The 11,160-nt window shown below is 35.8% G+C and overlaps 1 protein-coding gene across 2 annotated transcripts in view; it reads left to right on the top strand.

Moving 5' to 3' along the window:
* The first annotated feature begins 2,034 nt into the window (after positions 1-2,034).
* The window catches only part of LOC129378088 (guanine nucleotide exchange factor VAV3-like), a 52,456-nt gene continuing 43,330 nt past the window's right edge, over positions 2,035-11,160 (top strand). For both annotated transcript variants that reach the window (XR_008608025.1, XM_055058373.1), the window contains exons 1-2: positions 2,035-2,389; positions 7,299-7,415. Coding sequence is in view for 1 of the 2 variants with exons in the window: in XM_055058373.1 (XP_054914348.1) it covers positions 2,186-2,389; positions 7,299-7,415 (321 nt within the window). In the remaining variant the exon portion in view is untranslated. The remainder of the gene's footprint in view (positions 2,390-7,298; positions 7,416-11,160) is intronic.

Below are 11,160 nucleotides of genomic sequence, written 5' to 3'. Positions count from 1 at the left end.
CCTGCACCTTAGCATCTTTACATTTCCAAAACATTATTTGTCATATTTGTATACAAAAGCTCGATGAATAAAAATAAATAAGAAATAGGAAAAATTTAAACCCATTTTGTCCCACTTCTCAAGAATCACTGAAGTAAGCCCAAAAAGTATTTTGGTAAAATGGTTACTCAAACACTAACTGTTTTATCATAACATATGATTTTATTAGTGAAAAGGAATGAGATAGACAAAATGTAATATTTTGTGTAAATTCTTGTATTTAAAAAGAGTAAAATAGTAATAACCAAAAAGAAACAAATAAAAATAGGTTACATCAATGCAAAATGACAACTTCAGGAAGAAGAAAAAACAACTGATTTCAGTTGTTTTCACCATGTAAATCCAAGTAGTCAGTAGGTCATTTATATGTTAAAACAGAGCAAAAACACTTCCAGTGACAGTGCCAACTATTCAGTATCTTCATTTTACCTCCAAGTGGCACAACAAACTTAGTTGATGCAAAATACCAGGAATAATGAAGCTTGTATACAAAGGAGACATTTGACTTTAATATAAGTTGGAAGTAAGTGAATGATGCAGTTTGCCTTGTTATTCATTCAGAAAGTAGCTGTAAGTGGCTAAAGTAGCCAGAAATTGTAAGAGTAGCATTATTAATATCACTCAAGTAAAAGTAAAAAAGAATGACGCAGTAAAATTGCTCAAAGTAGTTTTATTTTAATTACTTTTGTAAATGTAACTGTGTAAACATACCCAGAGTGCTTTATTATCTATATGAAACATTAATAACAATATAGTATTTGCTTTGAGGAATTGTGCCTCTGTCAATGTATACCCTAACCTGCAGGAGGAAAGTGAGAATAAAATGGCCACTGTTTTGTAGGTCTTTTAAAAAAATATTTTTAGCCATGAGTGAGACATTAATTCTGAATATTCTTGCATATTTGGCTGCTATAACTGAACATCATTTGACGAAATAATCAACCACAACCTTTCAAGTATTATGTTTATTGGGATGATGTTCTCATTCCTTGTGAAAATGTATTGATTTTTGCCACCAAAACCCAGTTCTATTATATAAGGTGTCAGAATTATAACTAGTATTCGGAGGCTGCAATGTTTCTGTTTTATTGCAGTGAGACATAAATAGAAAAATGTCAGGGGTTCAACAGTGGCAGAGAGAGAATTTGTCCTGTTGGGGGTGTTCTGTGATCAACCCCTGCTATCGAACCTTTGACATAAACACAGGAAGGAAGGAGATCCAACGTTTCATCCTCAGTTAGGGAGCCAGATGTTTCTGAAGTTTCACATTATGAGCTGGACAGAAAAACTAAAGAAAATTCTGTATAATTCAGTCTGATAAATTTAACATAGAGTCACACAAGTTTACATATTATGTCCTAACTGATGAAGTGAGCTTTGGGCAGTTATAACTGACATATTTGAAATTTCTAGAAGCTAAAATTTACTTTTTAGCTTCATAAATCTTTATAAAGATTTATGAAGATTACCAGAATTTGCATATAAAATTTTTTTTTTGGCTGTCTTGATTGTAAAATCTAAATTCTGATGTGATCAACTAAAATATGTCTTTACTCTTGATTAATTTCTTACTTGGCTGCTTTCCATAACTTTTTACTTTCACTTGTCTGCAAATATATCTGAGTGGTGCTATTTTTACCTGAGTAAAATCTTTGGTTGCTGAACCCACCTGTGATCATAGAGAAGATGTATTTGTCCCCATTAACAACCAACCTTAATTAATTAATTTATTGATTGATTACATGAGAAACACCTGTCACAGCCTTAAGCATACAGTCGACATTTCCTCTTAGCAAAAAAAAACAAACAAAAACAAACAAACAAACAAACAAATTGTGACGGGTTTATAATGTTAAGTAGCATCGAAAGTGACAGCTTCATCTCTACAAGACTTGCTAAAGGAGAGGTGACGGTAAGATCTGTGCAGGAAGGGGAAGTTTAGACAGTTTGAGGGGGTTTCACATCAGCCAGCCGCCCCCGTGAGTCGCAGAAAAAAAGCTGCAGCGACACGGCGGTCCCACCAAAGGCGATGTTCGCGTTCACCAGTGGACGACGGCTGGAGGAGCGGCTTCTGTTATGACGCGCGCGGATTTAAAGCAAGATTAAAGTTTTTCTTATTTCAATTACGCGTTGACCCGCTGCGGAGATGGAGTACTGGAGGCAGTGCGCGATGTGGCTGATCGGCTGCAATGTTCTGCCGGCGAACCACCGGGTCACGGCGGACACGGCGCAAGTGTTCGACCTGGCGCAGACCCTGCGGGACGGGGTGCTGCTGTGTCAGCTGCTCAACAACCTGAAGCCCCACACCATCAACCTGAAGGAGATCAACCTCAGGCCGCAAATGTCACAGGTACGCTGAAACTTTACAAGTCTGCTTGTTCTCGTTACGCGTGCAGGGGAAATGTGAAATTGGCCATGAAAACGATTTAAAGTTGTTCAGCAGAAAGTCACTGACATCCTTGTACAAACATCTTAGCTGAAGATGTTTGTCTGTTAAGGTAGTACGAGTATTAAAGCATATTCATGGAAAGTAAAGTGGAAGGAAAAAGTGTGGAAAGAGCTTTTTCAAGCAGTTGAGACATACAGGACTGGACAGATCAAAAGCAGCTGGCTAAAAGGAACTGCAGTAAACAGGGGCGGCTCCTGCATGTTTTATGAGACCTGTCCAAAATTTCTGAGTTTATTTTGTAAAAGTTTGTTACTATTTGATGTTTAATCCTATTTTAGCAAGCCTGTAAATGAAGGTTTTAAGAATTTATATCCCAAAAAGCAGTTGAGCTGATGATCTAAATATGTAACCAGCTTGTCAACTGAGGGAGGCGATGGGAGCCACACACATTAAAAAAGGGGACACAAAAGAGAAAGCATCCTAGCATAATATCAGTATTGCAATTAATTACAAATTATGCCTGTAAAAGTAAAAAGCAAAAGTAAGAAATATGTACAGAGGACAATAAATCAACAGTTTTTAAGAAGGCTAACACACCAGGCTAGCACAAATTTTAAACACAATTTATATTGGCACACTATAATATAATTTTGCATAGTTATGAACCAACATTTAGCCTTAATGCACTGCAAAAAAAAAAAAAAAACGTATCACATCGGTGTGAATTTTTTTCTCTCTAACTTTTGGCTTGATTTTAGAATAGATCTTCTAATAATAAAGACTTGCCGCTTGAGGCAAACGTCTGGAACAAACTAATTTTCAGCATCCAGAGTTCTTTGGTGTTTTGCCAAACTGATTGGTATGAATGCAATCCTCAAGTTATTGTCAATGGCTTTTTTTTAGTGGCTTAATTTGTTTAAAACTAATTAATTTGACAGATGTTTTTTTTTGTAGAAGCAAGTTGGAATAAAAATGTCCTTAGAGTATTAAAGTCTTTGCAGCCATTGGAGAAGCCTGATAAAATCCTAACTTTGATCCACCCGTTAGACAGGAAACATGTGCAGTTTTTGCTGCAGGAGCATGTTTTCTTAAGGAGGAGCTTGAAGCCCAGTAGCAAACACTTTCAGACATAAAGAGTGTTAAATAAGAATTAAAAACAAAATTTTTTCTCAGGAAACGTCAGACCTCGATTATTGTAATTTTAATTTACAACCTAAATATGAGGAATGAAAGAAACTGGGAAGCACCTAAATGCAGCACCTTGACAGTTTATGGTGAATATAACATGCTGGAAAAAAAGATCCATGCCACATGCGGGATGTTTGAAATGTTCAAATTTCAACAAGGAGGTGGAAATGAAACACTAAACTAAACTAAAACTAAGCCTGTCAAACTGCAGATGCTAAAATTCCCACTAACTCAAGAAAGCTGAAGATAACTACAAATAGTATTCCCTCTATTACCATTATATTAGCTTTGTAACAGCCTTTGGAGATATCGTCCGCCCTTGATGATACTTTATAGAAATCACATACCTTACAATGAGACTAAAACAGAATAAGGTGATTACAAGCATGTTGTGGCGAGACATAGTTTCCAGAGACATGCGTGTCAGGGGAGGGATGTGGGTAATTGTCAATTTATTATGATCATATCTTAACCTTCTGAATTGTAATCACATCAGTTCAGAGTCCCCGAAGATACCCAGCCCCAATTCAGAAGCTTAGAATTAAGTCTGTAACCAATTTTATCAATATGTTTCAGAACATGGAAGGTGTGTGAAGGTCATCACAGAGCATTTTAGTTTTACACAGAGCATTTTAGTTTTACACAGAGCATTTTAGTTTTACACATCATGATCAGCTTCTCGTGTGGCAATGAGAGACCTACTTATAGGCTTTCAGTCGATAGTCATTTTTCATTAATGGGGAGCTGGATTGTACTCGAGACAACGATCAATTTCACAAACACTTTGACATGTTCGGTATTTGTTTTCCCTGCTGGCCAGGTTGTGTTTTCTCATTTTTATTTAAGCTGTACATATTCTGAGAAGACAAAAGGCGTTGCAAGAATGCGCGTTAGCTGAACATGAACAAAGCCCGGTAGGTTAATTTGTTCTAATGAAGGCAAGCGTGTCACCGGATGAGCTGCTGTGGTTTCCACAATATTTACGGATGAGCCGATGAGATAAAAAGCATAGGTCACTCTTTGAACCATGCTTCCTGTTCACAAACACAGGCAGCATCAGAAGTGATATTAGATTCTAAGAGCTAAGAGGTAGAGATCATAAAAGGAAACACAAGGAAGCAGATCTAAGAATAACTTTGCAAAAAGCTAGTACTGCAAAAAGAAGAAGAGAATGTACACAAGCAATCACAATTTAAAGAGGCAGTAATTGAACTTGAAATCCTTTCTCAGTATATATATTTTTATGACCCAATTATGCATTGGGGTGGTTGGTGTATTCTCTGGCTGTTCCATCTATGTGCCTTTTCCCCTTCATTTAAAGACACTCAAAGTGAATTCAGAGTACAAGAACCCAAACAAAAGAATCTTGTGGCCTGCAGCTGTAGGCCATATGAGTATAGAGTGAAGAGAGGCATGTGTGTCAGTCAGTGAGCTCCTGATTTGAAAATGGCATTTTCATTGTTCTCCACCCTCCCAAGCTATATTTTTTAGAAATGAAAATGGTGACTTGAAGTGAATGAAAACAATGAAGAGGGAAGCATGTTATGAAGTCAATGTGTTACCTTTAGCTAAACGTTTGGCTTCAATGCAAAAATAATAGATCTTCTCCAATTTTTAGCACAATATGCCTCATCTTTTCATAAAAAGCAAATCACAAACAAAATTTTATTTGACTGTACACAGAAACATGAATAAACAAAGTAGAACTTGAAATTAAGGCTGCATATTACAGGTCTATAAGAAATATATTGCTTTTGCAGAATCACTTTTATGCATCGCATACATAACATGAACTGCTGAAACTGGCTTTTGATGATTATTTCCGCACAATTCTTCAGTACTAAGAATATCAACTCACAATAGCATTTTAAAGATAAACCACGAGATAGTCTGTAGCTTTTCTATTTCATTTTGCCTGAAAGAAACAGAACGGTACGGTACAATGGACTGTGCACAAGAGCTCTGACTCTAGATTCAGAAGCATGAGGCTTCTGGTGCTGCAAAGCCATCATGTTCAAGCACTTCCTCTGCAGAGTATCAGGGCCCCAGGGGGCGGTGGAGTGATTACAGGCGTCTCCACGATGAGCCAATGAGATAAAAAGGAGCCTATCTGTTCTCAAGAATCTTCAAAGAACCTTCTCAGGTTTTATTTTGAGCGATTGCATAATCACATTGTTACAAATATTTAGTATATGTTATCTTACGTTTGCTGTGTTCCTATGTTTACTGTATTTGATGTGTGACGTTGTGCTGCTCACACGCATTTTAGATTCAGGAAAATTTACTGCATTGGTAAATGTGTTCATCCATTACTTTTTAATTTTAATTTATTAGGGGAAAAAAAGTTCTTGTACAACACAAACGGTGCATATGAATTTCCAAACTTTTTACATTCTCAGTCATAACCATATAGGCTCATTGTATATCTGACACCTGGCTTTCCACTGATGCATAGATCCTGGTAGGAAGTGACACTAAAAGAGGGTATACTTTGAGGTTTCATTCGTACTGATAAACTTGTAGTTTTCACTTTCAGTTTTCAGAACACGTGGATCACATTCACTGTAATGGGAGTAACTTCATACTCGTGCTGCCACTATATTGTTTATGCCAGATTTTTATATACATACATATATACCAAATCATTGAGGGTGTGCTTTAATGATGGTTTTCCTTAATTTTCAGTGTCCTACAAAAATAATCATGCCTTTTTTTCACATTAAACTTGCAAATATTGGTCTAGTTTGAGTCACTTGTATATAACTGACCAAAATAAGGTAGAGTATAACTGAAAAATTAAAAGAAAACTGTACAAAGCTTTTCCATAAAAAAAATAATAAAAACCTCAAATACAGTTTGCATTTGTTTTGTTGGCCTCCTTTAGTCTAACCCCTATAGATAAAACTCTCCAGCAGAGGTCTAAAAATAAGGTTCAGATATAATAATGTGTTACAATGTGTGGGGAATTTATTCCTCACACTTGAAGTAAACTTAAGTGTGTAAGCATATAATTTAGTGACCAAATTAACATGAGAAAATTATAGAGGGAAATGTGTTTTTCACACTGAGCGATGAGAGTCAAGGAGCTGAAGTTGTCACCTAACTAACTGCTTCTCTGATTCATGTTGTGGAAACCAAACACCTTCTTTTCTGGTCTAATGTGACGAAAGTTTTCTTATCACGTCATTATGCACACTAAAAATCTGTGCATAAAAAATAATTGTCAAGAAATTTACTTTCATATTGCCATTAAGTTTATTTTTGTTCCTAAACAAAAATGGCTAATTGACACAAGGATTTTTTTATTACAATAATTACTTGTATTCAGCTGTAACTAATTACCTTTATTGTAAATGATGATGTTGATTGTCTTGATTACTGATGGTCTTGTGGAAGTACAGAACTGTGAAAAGATCTTTGAACACAAGGTCAGTCATAAGGCAACCGTGAGATAAATGTAAAGTTTATGGTGAATAATTTCCCAGCAAACATCTGTTGAATGAAATGAAACAAAGCTGAACTTTCTTCAGAATTCCTAATTTACAGTTTAATTAAATGACTGCTTGTATTTGTAAGCATACATTTTTAAGAAATTAATTTCAGGTAAATGGAAAGCAGAAAAATACAGTTTATTCAAAACTGTTTATTTTTTTTGCTAAATGTGATTGTCTTCTCCTTTTAGTTCTTGTGCTTGAAGAACATCAGGACGTTCCTGTCTTCCTGCTGTGATGTGTTCGGCATGAAGAAAAGTGACTTATTTGAAGCCTTTGACCTTTTTGATGTCAGAGATTTTGGAAAGGTGAGCATAACACCCATCCTATCTGTTTATTGCTGCATGGTGGAGGAACTCTGTATTCGAAACAAGAGGAGTTCAACTTTGCTCTACTTTATGTTTATAGCTACTCTAGATATCGCTCTAGTCTTTAGTTGTCTCAGATCTGATGTTGATATCCTAGATGGGGTTGGCAGGATTTTGTAAAAATGTTGACTTTGGATAATTATATTTTCTATTTCTTTTTTTAAAATACAATTGGACTGAGAAATGTAAAACTGCTTTGGGTTGTTCCTCACTGATCATACATTAAAATATTACAAATATATCACCGTTTGAGAAAAAGAAGACAACATGTATATTATTTTCCTATGGAGTAAGATTAAAAGAACGCCCTCCAGATATTTTGCATATTTATAAAAGAAATGTGCTTTCATAATTCATGGCTTTTCTTATCTCATATGTAGTAATAGCATTTGCAATACAAACTATATTCAGTGTCACAGAGAGTAAGGATATATATTTTTGTAGGCTCTAACGCAGCAGCTTCATTCAATCGTTCAGATGTACGGATATCAGGATTTATTTTTTGTAAATGTTGCCACGTGTTTAATTGACTTGTCATAATCTTGTGTATGTACCCATATGAGACTAAAAGGATTTAGTTGTGCAGCCATTGGCCGCTAATCAGTCAGACACACTTCTGAAGGATTATCTGCCTTTTTTGCGTCTGCTTTATTGTGGTAGCTGGTTCAGAGTGTAAGTGCATGACCAGGTCAGCATGTCAGTGTTGCTCTCTGCCTTATTATTGACTCCTGTTCACAGTTGAGAAACAAAGTATAACCCCTCGGAAGAAACCACACAGACTGCGAGTCGTCTTGTTCTCTCCATTTCCTTAGCTGAGAGTACCTGAGAGCAACTTTTATCCCTAGCACAACCATTTCTGTGCAGTCTTTCAGCATAAAAACTTTTTGAATGTTTTGAAGCATTTATTATGTTTTTGTGATACAGGTGCATCTTAGTAAACTTCACTATCATAGCAAATTTTCAAAGTTTCATAGTTATTGAATTCAGTGATTGAATTCAAACTTGTATTATATAGATTCACTGTCACTGTGATACTTTTCAAGGGTTAACTTCAGTTTTATTTTTATGATGACAGCTATAAAAGTCTAAATTCAGTTTTTCTGAAATAAGGTTATTGCATAAGACTAGTTAAAAAAAAATCTCAATATATTGAATAAGCTGAAAAATATTTTTCCATTTACTATTTGCACCTATTTGAGGCTCCCTATACATTCATTACTGGGTTGTGGCATGAAATCAGCCTTGTGGTGCTGTTGAGACAATAAGAAAATCCAGGTTGCTTTAGTTGTGGGTTTCAGCTCATGTACATTGTTGGACAAACTCATCTTCTTTTTAATAATTCAAAACAGAGACTGTGTGGGACATTTTTAAGAGGTAATTAAACCAGTTCATGGCAGTTTTACTACTGTGGACAGATCACATTGCTCCCGAAAACATCATTGACTGTGCAAATTTCACTGTGGATCTCATACATTTGGAATCTGTGCCTCTGATTTAATTTCAGTTTGTAGGACCATGATTTCAAAAGACACGCAAAATCTGAAAAGAGGTCTTTGGACCAATAAGCAACAATCCAGTCCTTTGGTTCAGGAGTGGCTCAACAACAGGAATGAGGCAATTACAGCCTTATTATGTCCTGGATAACTCTCTGTGTAAAGATCTGACACTACCTGTAGTCCAGGTTTTGTCAATCTCCCCAAGCTCTTGAATATTGGCTGCAGTTATCCATGTTGCTTGTTGAGAAGCCAAGTTGTTGAGAAGCAACATGGATAAGCGTATCTGCGTTTTTTTTTCTTCCACTAAACTTTTTGCACAAAATGCTTGGATGGAACACTCTATAAACAGCCAGCATTTTTTGCTGCAGTCTTCCTCATGATTCATAGCAAAACTATGATGTCATGTTTCTGTTTTAAATTAAAATATTTCCTGACATCAATTAGTTGTTCCACAAAGTCAAAGTCTTCAAAAATGCTAAGAATTTTACAGAAGAAATACCTTTTAGTCGTAAAACTTTTGATATCTTTTTAGATTCTATTGAATTTTGGGAAGGTAAAATGTGCTTTATGACTGTCCCTGAGTCTGAAAAATTTAGTTTGAGCTGTGTGCATTCCTGTTACTTTCCTTTCTTCAGTCAGTGTGTTGTGACCTAAAGAAGCTTCCAGTTAATCTGGTTGCTGATAATCCCACAGGGGAGGTGCTGCCTGCAAATATGTACAGTACATGCAAGCCGGGCTGCATAATCTCAGTCATGTTCAAGGGTTATCCATCAAGTGGACATGCTTGTGGTGGGAAAAGGATTGCTCTGTAGCATAGAAATATGGGTTTCCGTAGGTTGGACTGTGTGATTGAGTTGGATTTGTCCCAGAAAGGGCTGTACAGCTAAACAAGAAGTGGTCAATCTCTTCCTTATTTTGAACATTCACAAGAGAACATCGTAAATCTCAGGCAGTCTAATCCACTCGGGTTTGAGTTGTGCCAACTGTGCCCATAGACTGGGCATTAGTCTGCTGAATATCTAATGAGAGCTCTCTAACCTACATTCCTCCGAGTTACTACAGACTGCACTGCAGGCTGCTTCGATGAGTTTATGTAGCAGCATGAAAGCTCAAGGCTATGGAAGAGAAGTGAAGAAGCAAAAATAATTTCTTTCTTTCTTCACTATGAAATAAAGTAGCCCCTTTGAGTTTTTAATGTTAAGTGACATATTTTGATGTTGGACAGATTGAGGAAATTACAATCTGTAAATTTCTTCAATGGGAATTCTGATAAACTTTTAGCTTGTTCAGTTAACCTGTTCATCTTAAAGGTGAAAGACAGAAGTCTTTGCTCTTGCACTGGGTTGTCCACTGTGTTGTATTCCTAAAATAACCAAAAAAGGAAAATGATTAAGTTTGCAATAAACAAATTTAATTCTTGATTGGAAATCTTTCTCAACACTTATTTTAACAAAATAAATATATATGTGTTTTTCTTTAGGATGAGCATAAATCTCTAATGCTTATCCAAAATTTGGACTGGACTTGGTTAATTTTGGTCTTACTAGATTCTAGCATTTTTTCTAACTTACTTTCAATTTAAGACAATTTATAAATGGTAAGACCTGTTTGTGCATAGCACTTCATCCCCAAAGCAGTTCACATGTAGGCATTCTTACAATGATGATGGTGAGCTACTGGATTGTAGCCACAGATGAATTTGTGGTGCTGATGATCTTTAATAAACTAAATTTGCCAACTCATAAATTTATAAATAAGACAAGGTAAATGTATTATCATTGTGATTTCAGAAAAATAAAAAAAGTAAGAGCTTAAAAGCAGATATTAAAAACACAGACAAATTAAACAAGACAAAATGAAATGCAAGAAAAAAACATGAAACTAAATTAGAAATAAAAGATGTAGACAAAATACTTTCTGCTGCCACAAGCTAAATGGAAGTGTTTTCCGCCCGGATTGAAACATGTCCCACTTTTTCAAACTGTTCCAGATTTTGGGAGCATAACACTGAAATGCAGCATCACCAGCCGGAGATGGTGATGTTGAGTGTGAACTGGTTCATATGACTATTACATGTCAGAGATGTACTTTGGCGCTAGACCACGAAGGCACTTTTCATAGGGTTAGAGTTTTATTTAATAAAATAACCTTTTTCACATTGCCCTCTGGGTAGAAGATGCATTTGCTAA

The sequence above is a fragment of the Poeciliopsis prolifica genome, unplaced genomic scaffold (genome assembly GCF_027474105.1).
Source record: "Poeciliopsis prolifica strain line A6 unplaced genomic scaffold, Auburn_PproV2 SCAFFOLD050, whole genome shotgun sequence".
Lineage (NCBI taxonomy): Eukaryota > Metazoa > Chordata > Actinopteri > Cyprinodontiformes > Poeciliidae > Poeciliopsis > Poeciliopsis prolifica.
This window is presented reverse-complemented; position numbering and strand designations above follow the sequence as displayed.